Genomic DNA, 16,184 nt, shown 5'->3' on the forward strand with positions numbered 1-16,184 from the left:
AGTGTGCGTCCAAGATTAATGGGAGAAATATGCCCCGATTTAGTGCAAAGGGTACACCCTGGATTAGTGCAAGCAACCGTGGATTAGAGCAAACGAGGTATTTCAGATTAACGTAAAGATTGAACGGTTGATGAAAGCATAGAGCTCTCCGGCTTTGTACTATCTCGTCCCTTTCTCGGAGGAGGACCGGGAAGAGCCCGCGAAAATTTCCCATGGAACTGGATACTTTTTCGGTTAGAGCAAAATGCGTCGGTGCAGCGCCAGCTATACCCATGTTTATCGCACAAATTAACCTTGGATTAGGCTCAGAAACATGTCTTGCAACAGTACAATGGACATTCTCAAGTACAAAGTATTGGGTCGTTCGGAAAGTTGCTTCGTTCTTTCGCGAGATAATGAAAGACGATCTTTTAATGTCCGGAGTAAAAATGAGACTGACATTCTTCCGGTAACTTCGAACTCTTGTGCTCGTAGACATCTTATTTTATGATCGATGATACTGAATCAAGTACTTTTTTTAACACCCTTACGAAACGAAATTTTGGTTGCAAAACGAAACAAGTCGCCGGAACGACCCACTATATGCTACGAACTATTGTCAGATACGAAGCTTCTTTTAATGTGAAATACACGCGCCGATCGAGAGCGAAGACTACGACGCCTCGGATTAGTGCAACGTGCCCTGATTTATCGAAATAAAATGAAACTCGGTATTTAACCTGGTGACAATGGCGAATCGTTGGATGAAGAAACAGAGGTCACGTTCAACAACCGCAATTGCTTCTCCTATAACACCTATCATCCACGATTACGTTGCTTACATCCACTTCGCCGCTTCGGCGGACGCGGCATTCGACTTTAAATGAGATGCGAAATAACAACGTCCGATCGAATTACCATTTACTCGACGGGACCCGGAAGTTACTTCGGTACTTGGCGGCATCTACAGGATGTCCCAAAAATGTCTCGCAATCCGAAAGTAGGGGATTCCTGAGGTCATTTGAAGCAACTTTTTCCTTAGCGAAAATGCAATCCGCGGCTTCGTTTACGAGTTATTAACGAAAAACAGCGACCAATCAGAGGCGAGATCATTTGGCGCGAGACGGCCGGGTCAATAGTGGTACTGGGCTCCGTGCGCTGGTTGGCTGGGCCGTCGCGCGCCAGCCGAGCTCGCCTCTTATTGGTCAGTGTTTTTCGTCAATAACTCATTAACGGTGCCTCGGAGAACATTTTTGTAAAGGAAAAAGTTGCTTCAAATGACCCGAGGAACCCGCCACTTTCGGATTGCGAGACATTTCTGGGACATATTATTATCAGCGATTTCAGGTAGCAAATTCGTTTCGCTTTCGATTGCAATTAGTAAGTTTAACCAATAATTAGTCAATTAGCGTTTTTGGAACACCCTGCAAAATGACAAGGGGTAGAACGCACCGGCGCGCACTCCTTTTTCTTCCGCGCCTCCCGTAACGCGGCGGCGTTCAAATCAACGGCCTTAAAACGGGCGCCGATAACCGAATCAAATGTAATTGAAACGCTATTGTGCTCGCGAACACCGGTGGCGAGCTATGCGGTCTACTCGATAGTTGATCCTTAAACCGCGCACAGCCCCGAATAATCCCCCAAAAATCAAAGAGAACCGACGAAGCTTGGATGTTGACGCCAAGATCCATTTCGACGCAGCGCTTTCGAAGCAGCCGAAGAAAGAGGCGACGATTGGCTCTCGGGGATCGCTGTGTAACGCTGCAATACACGCTCTGTCGCATGTGCGGCGCAGGCAAAGTGGGAAAGTTTAAGTGGGGGTTGGGACACAGGGTTGGAAGAGGGTGCATCGATGGCACGCGGTCTAAACGTCAGCAATCGGCGGCGCGGTCTGGTTTTCTCCCTAGATGACGGCAGGATTCGGGCGACGAGAGACGCGACGGGATGCGACGGGACGCGACGAGGCGGGACGCAACGACCCGTGGTGGGAAGGGTAGCGGAGAACTGGAGAACTGGAAGCGAAGAGCTGGAAAGGTTGGTCGGGGCCGGGATCGGGAGTTACGGGGCACATCACGCAGGCGCCGAGAACCGCCGTATTACGCCGGGAGAGAGGATCGAGGACTCGCGGAACACCTATCCCCCGCAAACGCTTATTGATTGTGACTCTCGCATCGTGTCTCTCGCAGTCCGACCTCTCTCCTTTTCCATCCCGGGGATCGCGTTTGCTCTTTTTCCTGCAACCCTGAGTTGCTTGCTTGCTTGCTCGCTTGCTTGTTACCCGACCACCCTCTTCCTCTACCTCTCTCTCACTCTCTCTCTCTCTCTCTCTCTCTCTCTCTCTCTCCCTCTCTCTCTCTCTCTCTCTGTTTGTTTCGACTCTTTTTCAGTTCCTTTCTTTCAGTAACCTCTTTGACGCTTTTTTGCCGGGTTTCCCCGTTATCACGGACTCGGCCGCGTCCGGTAACGAAGTGGTTTTTTTTCCGGGGGAGCTCCGTGTGTCGCGCGGGAGGCCGCGTTTCGGGGGTTGTTTTCTGCACCGGTCCACACGAAACGGACATCGACGGGTTCGCTATTTTCGAAACACTGTGTTTCTCCGACTATAGACAGAATGGACTGCTGTGTTCCGGGACCCCTAGAGAATCGTTTCATGCCGGAAACAGCTGGAGAGCGCCGAGACTACTCGTCGCAATGTCGGAAATTTTATTTCCTATCGGCTATTGAATATGTTGAAGATCGAGGCTGGGTAAAATATATGATCGGTATTTACGAGAATTTGCGAGACGTAGAGATTGCGTCGTCGGAGTGTTAAATAGGAGGTTGAGCAGCGTCATTTTAGGAATGCTAGTTTGAACGTATTCGCGATGAAAATGACTGGATGAGATGTAAATCGGTAGAATTCGAATGATTTAAGAATGTTGGTTTATTCTGTTCAGCTTGGTAGGGTTACAGAAAAAAAGAGAACGAAATTTACATTTGACTCCGGTTTCTTGGAAACGCTGCAGACGTCCAGCGACGCCTGACTGTGGGTCGAATCAGTTTTGCGTGTCACCCTATCGGGACGAATTTCCTCCAGCGAGATGTCACTGACAGTGATGAAATAATGGGCGTGTGCAAAATCGATGCCACGTTTAAGGAGCTGGCGCAAAATTCTGGTCCGATCGTGCGTAACTTTCGAATCGTGGACCAGGAAAGCGAGGTACAGAAATGTCTCCCTTACTGACGCTCAGATTGTCCACTAAAATGGATAATTTTGGAAGAGAAGGTACGATTGTTCGAGTCTTGCGGTTTATTTTTCTAGTTATAAATTGTCCACAATTATAAAAACGAGCCGCGAGGCTCGAACAATCGTGTCTCCTTTTCTAAAATTGTCCATTTTAATGTCTCCCTTACTGACGCTCAGATTGTCCACTAAAATGGATAATTTTGGAAGAGAAGGTACGATTGTTCGAGTCTTGCGGTTTATTTTTATAGTTATAAATTGTCCAGAATTATAAAAATGAGCCGCAAGGCTCGAACAATCGTATCTCCTTTTCCAAAATTGTCCATTTTAATGTCTCCCTTACTGACGCTCAGATTGTCCACTAAAATGGATAATTTGGGAAGAGAAGGTACGATTACTCGAGCCTTGCGGTTTATTTTTCTAGTTATAAATTGTCCACAATTATAAAAACGAGCCGCGAGGCTCGAACAATCGTGTCTCCTCTTCCCAAATTGTCCATTTCTGTGGACAATCTGAACGTCAATTGGAGAGACATTACTGTACGCAGAAAAGGACAATTTGGGAACAGGAGATGCGATTATTTGAGTCTTGTGCCTCGTTTTTTATAATTGTTGACAATCGGCAACTATATAAATGTGCCTCAAAACTCGAAAAATCGTGTCTCCTCTTCCCAAATTGTCCATTTTAATGTCTCCCTTACTGACGCTCAGATTGTCCACTAAAATGGACAATTTGGGAAGAGGAGATACGATTGTTCGAGTCTTGCGGTTTATTTTTATAGTTATAAATTGTCCAGAATTATAAAAATGAGCCGCAAGGCTCAAACAATCGTATCGCCTCTTCCCAAATTGTCAATTTCTGTACACAATCTGAGCGTCAGTAAGGGAGACATTTACTGTACTAAATAGAGAGAAGAACCGAAACATTTTTTTTTTCTTTTTTTTTCAAAAGAATTTCTGTTCCCGTTCGTTCTTTTTATTCACCCCGAAATATCTTCGATGTGTTTTTTCGAGCTTGAATGTTGGGTTCGTCCGGCCGTAACGCGCCGTTTGCAGCATTGTGGCTGCGAAACGGTTGAAGCTCGCGTGATTCGCGCCGGGGGGCGATTCACGACGCGCAGTCGTTGAATTTGCACCTCTCACGAGTCGGTTCCCGGCTTCCGTTCCTTCCACGCCGGATTAATTCGTCGCGACGGCAATTTATGCTCGTTTCCGATGACCTACAAATTCTCGTGATCGGTTTACTGATAGTCAACAGACTATCGTTAATAGTGGTAGCTAATACCCAATTAAATTTAACGGCGATCTAATAGCAGCGACGGCTGAAATGCTATTTCAAGGTGGTGACCAACCAAATTTTATAATCGTTCGAAGCACTTGTCAGAAATTTGCTCGAGCAGTAACTGAGATAATGATAGGGCAAATTCTCAAAGATTCGAAATTGATTAACCCCTTGCACTACGCTGAAACTCGGAGAAAACCGTGCCAAACCTGTGCGCCCAAATGGTCGAGAAAGAAGCCGAACGGCGACGCCCGAGTGTCGGAGATTATTTATAATACTATATATGTTATATATATAATAATATAATAAATAATATAAATAATAATAATATAATAATATAATAAATAATATAAATAATAATAATATAATAATATAATAAATAATATAAATAATAATAATATAATAATATAATAAATAATATAAATAATACATTGGTAACATCTGGCGAGATTATAAAATTTCGTGCGTTTTCTGTAAAAAAAAAAGAAAAAAAGAAAAAGAATCAGACGAGAGACACGGCAGACTAAAACGCGAAAAAAGCTGGCCGAACTCTTAACTTTTCGAAGCAACGAATACGTTTTAAATGAGTTACAATATCTTTAAATAAAAGACTTCGAAGTACGAAAAACAATACAAATTAGCATAAGAAAGTAATTACAAAAGTGTCAAATCATGATTTCATTTCCATATTTACTGGTTTAGATAGCGTAAGTTATAGCATGGTTTTGTTGTGAGATTATCTTTAATCTGCATAATTCGGCAGCCGCTCCCTTATTGAAAATGATACTTTTATGATTAGATAAAGAGTTCACTTATACTACGTTTCATTCGCAATAAAATGATGAACGTCACCTGCCTGCACGCTGATTTTGCACGGAAAGCAGCCGTTAATGTGTCTAAAATAATATGCACATAGAAAATAATATTCCATAGTCAATGGAATCTAATCAAGTATTATACTATTTAATAATGTCACCGAGGAATACTAATTCTTATACAATTTAAATAAATATAACGGTAACAATATTTTAATAAAAACAGAAAAATAAGCCTCGACTCTTTAAATACCTTCTCGTCTTAAATTTACTACAACGAAAAAATACATTCTTGAATTAACGAACGTGTGAATATTATTTATCATTTTCTATTGAAAATGATACTTTTTTTACGATTAGATAAATGATTAGATGAATTAACGAACGTGTAAATATTATTTATTATTTTCTATTGAAAATGATACTTTTACGATTAGATAAACAGTTAAATTGCGTATTATTATTATTATTTACATAACAACGTTTCCGGATAAATGCAACGATAAAGTTTCACCGTTTTATGAAAGGTAACAGTCTACGTTTCTATGTGGAGAATTTCTAGAGTTAATATGAAAACTATACTCCCATTTGTTTTCCATGCCAGGCACGTGCAAACTTTCCGAATAATTACTTTTTTCCGTATGAAATTTACCTTCTATTAACAAACGATTATAAATTTCTATTAACAAGCTATTATAAAAGACCAATTGAAACATTAATCTGATATTAAATTCGTGATCGGCGACCCGAAAAGAAAACCAATATAAACGACCTTTAGAAATATATATTTAACGATATTGTAGTCCGGATAAATACTTCAGCCAGCCTCTTCGCGTTTTCGCCTACCGTGCGACGGTTCGTCATCGCAGGATCGTTTCCCGTCTCTCGTCGGCGGCGAGGTGCAGAAGAGACATGTTCGCGTAAGAACGAGCAGGCAAGGTGGGGTTGGTGTGCAGAAAGAAAGCTGCGGGTGTGCAAGAGAGACGGAGAGGGAGAAGCGGAACGAGAGAGAGAGAAAGAGAGCGAGAGAGAGCGAGAGACAGAGAGGGAGAAGCAGAGAGGGAGAGAGAGAACGAGAGAGAGAGCGAGAGAGAGAGCGCGCGAGAGAAAGAGAGGGAGCGCGCGAGAGAGAGAGAGCGAGCGCGCGAGAGAAAGAGAGAGAGAGCGCGCGAGAGAGAGAGCGAGCGCGCGAGAGAAAGAGAGAGAGCGAGAGAGAGCGCGCGCGAGAGAGAGAGCGAGAGAGAGAGAGAGAGAGAGAAGCTGCGATAAGCTACGGTACGCGTGCGCGCGAAATATAGACCCGAGTTCCGACAGTCGGACCGCGGCCACGGAGGTGTATGCGCGGTTCTATGTGTGTCATGATTATTGCCCATTAAATTATCTCGCGCATGTTGCGCACGTTGCGCGCGCTCTACTACGATCACCGCCGACTGACACACGCCGCGCGCGAATGCATGCGAATGCACGCGTTGCTGCTTGCACACACGGCGCATCGCCACACGCGACGCCTCTTATGCATTTTATCGCATTATTGTGTATTATGCATTTTATATCCGCCAATGCGTACATTGTATGCTCCCTGTCCTATGAGCTGCATCGTACATTGCACCTCGTATACATGTTATGTAGAACGCACAGTGTGGCGTTATGTGCACTGTGTATTTTACATTCTGTTCACTATATGTTGCGCGTTGTATTTTGTGCATTGTACCCTTTGCTTGCACTTCGGAAATTGCAAAAATTCGACCCCCGTTGTTGGACGAATTCGGACACAATTTCCGTACGAAATACGACAAGACGGCAACAACCACGCGCATGTCAAAGTATCTGTACTAATTCTGAAGAAGAAATTCGAATCTATAACACAAGCCCGTGTAAATTTCATCCGCAATAAAAATCTTTCGAACTGCACACGAGCCTGCGAAACATTTCCTTGAACACGCCGTCTTTGTTCTTTCACCGTTTGCCTATCCAAAAGCATCTGTATACACAAAAATCTGTGGCCATGAGGAAAAATACCGCAAGTCACAATTACAAAGATGTTATATTATATCGTAAGTTAACGCATTCATTGCACTATAGCATAAAGGATTCACGTATTTATTAGGAAAAAAAAGGACGTGGTGAAGACAAATGCTATAAACTCGAAATAAGAAATGCAATTTGAAACACTACTAACACGAAGCATTAGCGATCAGAACTTCAAACGACCATATCTCGGAGGTGGAAACATGTGACCTGCGGCGTTCATCCTTGCAGCAACAGAAACAACTGACACGACAAATGAAAGAAAATCAGTTCTTTACTCTATTAACCCCTTGATGTGCCATTTTCTTCACAGTCACTGCGATCAGAAATCCTTCAGTTGCAATAATTTTTTAGAAGGAGAAGGAAATTGATGTTTACAGTGTGCCTAAATTCACACGAATGCTTAAATATCGATGACAAAAGATCAGAATTTTATTCCAATTTTAACGGACCGAATAACATTTATGTTTAACAAGTTATTACCAGAAATTTGCGTGACGAGTCGGCCTCGTCAAAGTACGGCAAGGGGTTAAATACAGTAATGTCTCCCTTACCGACGCTCGGATTGTCCACTAAAATGGACAATTTGGGAAGAGGAGATACGATTGTTCTAGCCTTGCGGCTCGTTTTTATAATTGTGGACAATTTATAACTATAAAAATAAACCGCAAGGCTCGAATGATCGTATCTTCTCTTCCTAAATCGTCCATTTTTGTGGCCAATCTGGGCGTCAATTAGAGAGACATTACTGTAAACCTTCCAATTTGTCGCAGAAAGTCAGAATAGCTTGAAAACTGCCGATACTCTCTGTCTCGGCCGCGATCGTCGGTGTATTTTGGAAACACCCTGTACGCGTCCGACACGATGCATCTAGGTATCGCGCGCACGTATGCGCGTTTATTCGCAGCCAGACCGGCTCTCTATCTGTGTATCCCTCTCTCGGCCGACAACAGCTCCACAGAAGCACGTCAATAACCCGTTGCCGCCTCGACGTGCTGCATATAGCGCGTTTAGCGCACATCGCACACATTGCACACATCGCACATGTGATCCTCGCAAGCGAGCGAGCGCACGCACACGCTCGCACACGCGCGCACACCCCCGATGCTTTTTTTATGAAACGAGTTTCGGGGGCTTTCACCTGTTTCCACAGAGCTTCGCGATCCTCCACCCGGGGAGAGACCGGCACGAAGAGGACCGCGCTCAGGTTTCTCTCCGCGTTTCCATCACGCACGCTCTGCCCGCCCCACACCCTCGCACATCCTTGTCCACTTATTTTCCTTTGCCTCACCCTTCGCGTATTTCATCGCGGATTATTAAATACCATTGTAAATCGGGGACCGTCGGGAACACAATAGCGACAGGAGCTAATGGGGGTGGAATGCGCGATAATTACTAAATCGAGGGCTTTTATGAACACATGGCACGCGATCATCTTCGACAAACCGAGAAGTTCACGCGTTGCGACCTCGCGCGAAAATTCCAGTACGGTACAACCAATTCTGTTTTTGCGCGGTGGATACGTTTCAGAAGAAAACCGTGTACAGTGATGTCTCCCTTACTGACGCTCAGATTTTGTCCACTAAAATGGGTAATTTGGGAAGAGGAGTTACGATTACTCGAGACTTGCGGTTTATTTTTATAGTTACGAATTGTCCAGAATTATAAAAATGAGCCGCGAGGCTCGAACAATCGTGTCTCCTCTTCACAAATTGTCCATTTCTGTGGACAATCTGAACGTCAATTGGAGAGACATTACTGTACGCAGAAAAGGACAATTTGGGAACAGGAGATGCGATTATTTGAGTCTTGCGCCTCGTTTTTTATAATTGTTGACAATCGGCAACTATATAAATGTGCCTCAAAACTCGAAAAATCGTGTCTCCTCTTCCTAAATTGTCCATTTTAATTTCCCCCTTACTGACGCTCAGATTGTCCACTAAAATGGATAATTTGGGAAGAGGAGATACGATTACTCGAGCCTTGCGGTTTATTTTTATAGTTATAAATTGTCCACAATTATAAAAATGAGCCGCGAGGCTCGAACAATCGTATTTCCTTTTCCCAAATTGTCCATTTTAATGTCCCCCTTACTGACGCGCTGATTGTCCACTAAAATGGATAATTTGGGAAGAGGAGATACGATTACTCGAGCCTTGCGGTTTATTTTTATAGTTATAAATTGTCCACAATTATAAAAATGAGCCGCAAGGCTCGAACAATCGTATCTCCTTTTCCCAAATTGTCCATTTTAATGTCCCCCTTACTGACGCGCTGATTGTCCACTAAAATGGATAATTTTGGAAGAGGAGATGCGATTATTCGAGCCTTGCGGTTTATTTTTGTAGCTATAAATTGTCCACAATTATAAAAATGAGCCGCAAGGCTCGAACAATCGTATCTCCTTTTCCCAAATTGTCCATTTTAATGTCCCCCTTACTGACGCTCAGATTGTCCACTAAAATGGATAATTTGGGAAGAGGAGATACGATTACTCGAACCTTGCGGTTTATTTTTATAGTTATAAATTGTCCACAATTATAAAAATGAGCCGCGAGGCTCGAACAATCGTATCTCCTTTTCCCAAATTGTCCATTTTAATGTCCCCCTTACTGACGCGCTGATTGTCCACTAAAATGGATAATTTGGGAAGAGGAGATGCGATTATTCGAGCTTTGCGGTTTGTTTTTATAGTTATGAATTATCAACGATTATAAAAATGAGCCGCAAGGCTCGAACAATCGCATTTCCTTTTCCCAAATTGTCCATTTTAATGTCCCCCTTACTGACGCGCTGATTGTCCACTAAAATGGATAATTTGGGAAGAGGAGATACGATTACTCGAGCCTTGCGGCTCGTTTTTATAATTCTGGACAATTTATAACTATAAAATTAAACCGCGAGGTTCAAATAATCGCATCTCCTCTTCCCAAATTGTCCATTTTCGTGCGCAGTCTGGGCGTCAATTAGAGAGACATTACTGTACATAGAAAAACGGTCGCACCAGCCCTAAATGTATCTAGAAAATCGCGGTTAATGGAAATAATTGTCCGCAACGTTTCGATCGAATGATTTTTGATAATCGCGCTGAATCTCGAATGAAACCGCGTGTGAAAAGAAAATTGAATTAATTTCTTTCGGCCATGATACGTCAAAATCGTGCAAAAAAATACCGTGTAAAGACAGGATTGAGTGAATTTTAATGAGCCGATGCATAAGTTCGTGCGGTGTTAATTTCGATTTAAATATGCCGCATACCGATTGACTAACGATTATGCCTCACACGTCACTCGACAACTTCGACAACTTCTCTCCTGCTGTGCGATTGTTTACCGAAATCGTTCCGTGAGAGTAATAAGGTGACGAATATTTTGTAAACTACGGGGTATCATCAAGGTAACAAGAGTAAACATCTCGAGAATGAATGGTAGTAGCGAACGTGTAATACTGTAAACAGAGTGTGGAATATGCGCTATGTTATATTATATTACATTCAATAATATTGTATATCTGCTTATAGAAATCCGTCATTCCATGCGCAACAACCGAATAAATCACGATCTAAACGTGCCAATCTTCCAGCAAATACAGTTATGTCTCCCTAACTGACGCTCAGATTTCTCCATAAAAAGTGGAAAATTCAGGAAGAGAAGATACGATATTATTCGAGCCTTGCGGTTCGTCCTTATAGCGACGAATTGTCAACAGCTATAAAAACGAGCTGCAACAAGTCTCGAACAATCGTATCTCCTCTTCTGAAATTGCCTATTTTTGCGGACAATCTGAGCATCAATTCGAGAGACATTATCGTAGATTGCGTTACAAACTGTACAATCGCATTCGTTGATATTAGAAATGCTTACGTTGCCGCGGAACTAATAAAGAACATGGATCGACGAGATCGCGATTCTTTATAGCTCGAAAGGACCCCCACCGATGGACGAGGAAAGCAACTGGTAGGCGACAGTACATTGCGGAGCCGGGGACACTTGATTCGAGAGCCGGCATAGACGGTGTTACCGTGCACACGAAAACGGGGCCAGAAGTTGTTGTCAACGAGAAGAAAGAAAATGGCCCCTCGACAAACGGAAATCGCGAACACGGCGAATTATTGAACCGTGGCGTGCGCCGGACACACGTTCTCCGCGTGTTGCACGCGTGTCCGTGTGTGTATGTGTGCCCGTGTGTGTGTGTCTCTCTCTCTCTCTCTCTCTCTCTCTCTCTCTCTCTCTCTCTCTCTCTCTCTCTCTCTCTCTGTCTGTCTCTCTCTCTCTCTCTCTCTCTCTCTCTCTCTCTCTCTGTGTGTGTGTGTGTGTGTGTGTGTGTGTGTGTGTGTGTGTGTGTGTGTGTGTGTGTCAGCGTTCTCGCGTGACCACGCGAGAGGAGAGCACGTATCGGCGGGAACGAGAAGAAAAACAGAGAGGAACAATGGCCGGGCGGCGGTAAACGCATTTGAAAGTCGTTCGAGCGTGCGGGCGTGCATGCGAAATGCGTCGCGGCCGAGCGAAGTTGGTAAAAACGGTTGATCGAGAACGATCGCGAGAGAGCGATCGTAAACTCAACGGCGCCGGCAACGAGGAACGCGATCCGGCCGGTTGCGTGACAAAAATCTAATTGGATAGCGCGACGTTAAAACGCTCCGATCTTATTGCCCGTGCGCCGACACTGCAATTAGATGCACTGGTCGGGCAGCGATAAACGCTGGCCCTCGGGGCAATTCCGGAGCCCGGTGACGTCACAGAACGAGTCCGCAGATAATGTTGAACGTAATTAGCGATTACCTGCGACATTGTGTTGATGATGATTATATGTAAGAGGAACGGAGTGTAATGCCCTGGCGGACCATTTTCTATGTCTGGAGTCCTCGTCGTCGTCGTCGGCTTGCTGTCCATCCTCCCCTAGGAAGTGCACCTTCTCGTACCTGTCCAGGTACCTGTAACAACGAAATCGATCGGATCTGCTTCTCCTGTAATTCCGAGCCTTCGTGTCACACGAACACGCTTTTCGCAGGAAATTAACGAGAAATTCATTCGACTTTTCGTCGCGACACGAACGTTCCACTTGGTTGGACCAATTTCTGTTTACTAAATTAATTTATGCGGGCACAATGGCGGTAATATACGACGATTCTCGACAACGCTTGATGGACGCGAGAATGAAAATTGAAAATTCCTGGAGACGTGCGGGGTCGAATGGCAATCAGAGGCGAGTCGTTGACCCGGAACGTTTGCGTAATTTCCTTCTATATGGTCATGTTTATAATATTAATGTTAGACTGCGGATCTCTTTATGCAAAATGAAAATTGTATTTGCGAATCGTGACAACCAGTTGTCAAGGTAGAATGCTCTTTCTTCCTTTAACAATTTTAACGACTTGAAAATAATATAATGACACTTGTTAATTCCTTTTAATCTGACTACGGTTTTAAAATTGACTTAGTAATTTTTATCATAAACGCATAAAATCCACAGTCTAATTATTATTTTTATTAAATCTTATTTTAAACTGACGTGTATAAACCATCCTACATTTGCGCAAATGGTAGTTTGCATATATATATAAGATTATATAATATTATACCGATATATGATATTATATATCGGTACACGAATAAAAATAATATGGGCGTCTAAAAGTCGGTGGCATATTTTATATATAATAATAATAATAATAATAATAATAATAATAATAATAATAATAATAATAATAATAATAATAATAATAATAATATGGCACCGACTTTTAGGCGTCCATATTATTTTATTATATTTTATATTTTATTTTATTATTTATATATATATATAATATTATAACAATGTAATAATAATATATATAATAATATGCCACCGACTTTTAGGCGTCCATATTATTTTCATTCGTGCACCGATATATAATATCATATATCGGTATAATATTATACAATAATAACACGAATAAAAATAATATGGACGCCTAAAGGTCGATGGCATATTGACAAAATCGGCAAGAACAGTCGCTGCTTCTACCGTCGGTTAGCGACCGTCTTCTGCTTCAGGATACTCTGGACAACGACCAGCGGAATACGAATCCACGCGTGATCCTCCGTTTCTCGAGAGTAATGGTAATCGGCTATGAAAATACCACCAGGAGGATGCCTTTGACGTCAGGACGAGGCGTATAGTGCGGTGAAACCGATACGGGGGGGAGAGGCTTGTGTGTTCGAGGGTACCGAAACCTGAAACCCGTGTTTCGGCTACCGAACAGGATGATCGATAACGGTGTGTGGGATCTTAATCGTGTACGAATTTTGTTGTTGTTAAACACCGCCTCTTCCGTTTAGTTCACCATTTCAAACGTCCGATTAGGGCGGGGGGCACGCGAAAATCCAAGAAACGAGCATAACAGAATAATGTCGTTTCCGATCAACATCCGTTTCTACGATCGACAACTTCCTCCCGGAGCAATGAAATCAAACGATACTTCCTTCCCAAAGAACAGCGATCCGAGAAACCGGCTGACTCTCTACGTCCACGGTGTCGCACTGAACTTCCTCTTAAATCGCGTCGAACCTTCCGCAGCCAATACGATCCAAACGAACCTTTTCCTGCAGCAGGAAAGTAGCGAGAAACTTCTTCCCAGACCAACGTCCCGGATCGTCCGCCATCCCGATCACCCTGTACCATATATCGCGATCGTCCGCACACTGTGCCCGAGTTCTCTGCCGAGCACGATCTATGGAACAATGCAGGTAACCGCGGCTGCAACTGAACTTCGCAGCGACGACAACGACCACACGAGCGACCGCCGGATCGACCGACCGACCGACTGAACCTCGAGAGAGTGCGACGAACTCGGGACCACCACTCGAATGGGGTAGCTGCGAAAGAGAGAGAGAGAGGGAGAGAGAGAGAGAGAGAGAGAGAGAGAGAAAGATGCGCATGGTTGCGCAAGAAAGAGCGACGATAATAAGACTAAAGAAAGAGAGGGGAAGAAAAGAGAAGCCGCGGTGGGGTGGGGGAGAGATGTGTCCGCGGAAGAGAGACAATAATAATACGAAGTAGAAGAAGAAAAGAGAGGGGTGCAGGAAGGGTGGAGAGGGGCTGGAGAGAGAGAGAGAGAGAGGGAGAGAGAGAGAGAGAGAGAGAGAGGGAGAGAGAGAGAGAGAGAGGGGGAGGACAGGGAGTCGTGGGTGGGCGAAAGAAAGTATGGTGGGGGTAGGTGTAGTGGATCCATTCATGCACCAACGTAGAGTACGGAAGGTGCAGGCGTTGGAGCACCCAGCCAGAGCCTGATTGGCCGTTGCTGGCTGCAGACTGAGCACAGACGCTTCGGCTGCTACTGTGGCCGCGGCTCTGCCGGTCCTTCGCTGCCACAAACACTCGGACACACACGCGCAAACACACAAGGCGCGCGCGCGAGGGAGAGAGAAGAGCATACACACACGCACGCACGCACACAGACGTGTACACACGTCGTATAGATCGCGAGTAGGAAGCTGCCGCTGCTCTTCTACTAGCGGTGCCATGCCGTGAACGGTGTGCGACTGTAGGGTCCGGCAGAGTCACGTGTACCGGCCGCGACGCGCGTCGCCCGCTCATGAATGAACCCGCTTTTGGATCCACGAGACACCGACGTCGCCGGGAAACACCCGCCGATTCGAATCACCGAACGGTGCTCGGCGGGCCCGACGGGATTCGATCTGCGGAGAATCGGTATAGGACTGTCGGGTAACACTGTCGGTGACGGGACCGTGGAGGGGGTCTTCTGATTCTACCCGAAGAGGCAACTTGAAAATGTGGAATGAAGCTTTCCCGTTCGAGGCTTCGTTTTCGAGAGAAACGAGTTCACAAAATTCGGCGAGCGCGCGTGCCACCGAATGGGAACCGGCTCGGCCGTCTGACCATGACCGACCGGTTCCACTTCTTGCGGATACAGTGGATTCCGCTCGCCCGAGGCAGCCCCGCTTATGCGAGGCCGGACCGAAAGAACAGAATCTGATCGAATAGCCCTGGCTTCCATCGCTCGATCGGGTAAATTGTAACACTGGGAAAGAAATAACTGGGACCCGTTTGTACTATCCACGGGAACCTCGACACGCTGCACTTTCAAACTCGAATGAGAAATTTTGGTTCTTACGTATTCGCCTTTCTTTTTTATTTTACGTAGAAACTCTATCGGTGGATCTCGCCGGGGACAACATTCTTGCGACTGCGTCGCTCGCGATGAAAAACAGTTCCAACGCGCTAAATACTTGAGCAAGCTAAGGAAACCGCAGATTCGCGTCGAAGACACGGCACAGAAGTCAGTCTTGGGGACTCCAATGCCGACTAGCTAGCTATCGGTATATACTTATGTAACGAGCCGTCTTAGGAGATACCATCTTTTTTTCTGCAATCGGCTCCGGCAAACGATCGTACGAAGATTCTCAAGCAAGGCTATCGAATCGCGCCTAACTCGGCCGAGTCAGACAATTTACCGTTAACCCTTTCGATACTACGAGCCACTATAGTGGCCCTCCATAAGATGCCACCGAGGTACTACGGGCCACTAAAGTGGCCCTCCATAAAATGCGACTGAGGTACTACGGGTCACTATAGTGGCCCTCCATAAGTTCGATCGTTTGTAGCGAATAAAGTCAGTGCTTACTGCAGAAAGATAATTCACCTTATTTTTCTCTCAACAAGGGATAAATAGATATGCCTTTATTTTTTCTTTCAATTTTGTTTAACTTTATTTGGATTAACCCTTTTGCTACGGGCGGTTTCTCCGCTGCGGTACCCCCGCAACGATCGACGTCTTGTAGCGTGCAGCGATGTCGCAGCGCGCCGTCCAGCAGAAGTACCGCGGCGGAAAATCCGCCCGTAGCGAAAGGGTTAAGGAA

At 44.7% G+C, this 16,184-nt stretch overlaps 1 protein-coding gene across 8 annotated transcripts in view; it reads right to left on the reverse strand.

Annotated features, from left to right (window-relative positions):
* Positions 1 to 16,184, reverse strand: part of Bap170 (Brahma associated protein 170kD) — a 69,822-nt gene that overhangs the window by 16,672 nt on the left and 36,966 nt on the right. For all 8 annotated transcript variants that reach the window (XR_013034121.1, XR_004489529.2, XR_004489528.2 and 5 more), the window contains exon 4: positions 12,105 to 12,256. Coding sequence is in view for 5 of the 8 variants with exons in the window: in XM_076524493.1 (XP_076380608.1) it covers positions 12,105 to 12,256 (152 nt within the window). In the remaining 3 variants the exon portion in view is untranslated. The remainder of the gene's footprint in view (positions 1 to 12,104; positions 12,257 to 16,184) is intronic.

Source organism: Megalopta genalis, chromosome 9, assembly GCF_051020955.1.
Source record: "Megalopta genalis isolate 19385.01 chromosome 9, iyMegGena1_principal, whole genome shotgun sequence".
NCBI classification, from domain to species: domain Eukaryota; kingdom Metazoa; phylum Arthropoda; class Insecta; order Hymenoptera; family Halictidae; genus Megalopta; species Megalopta genalis.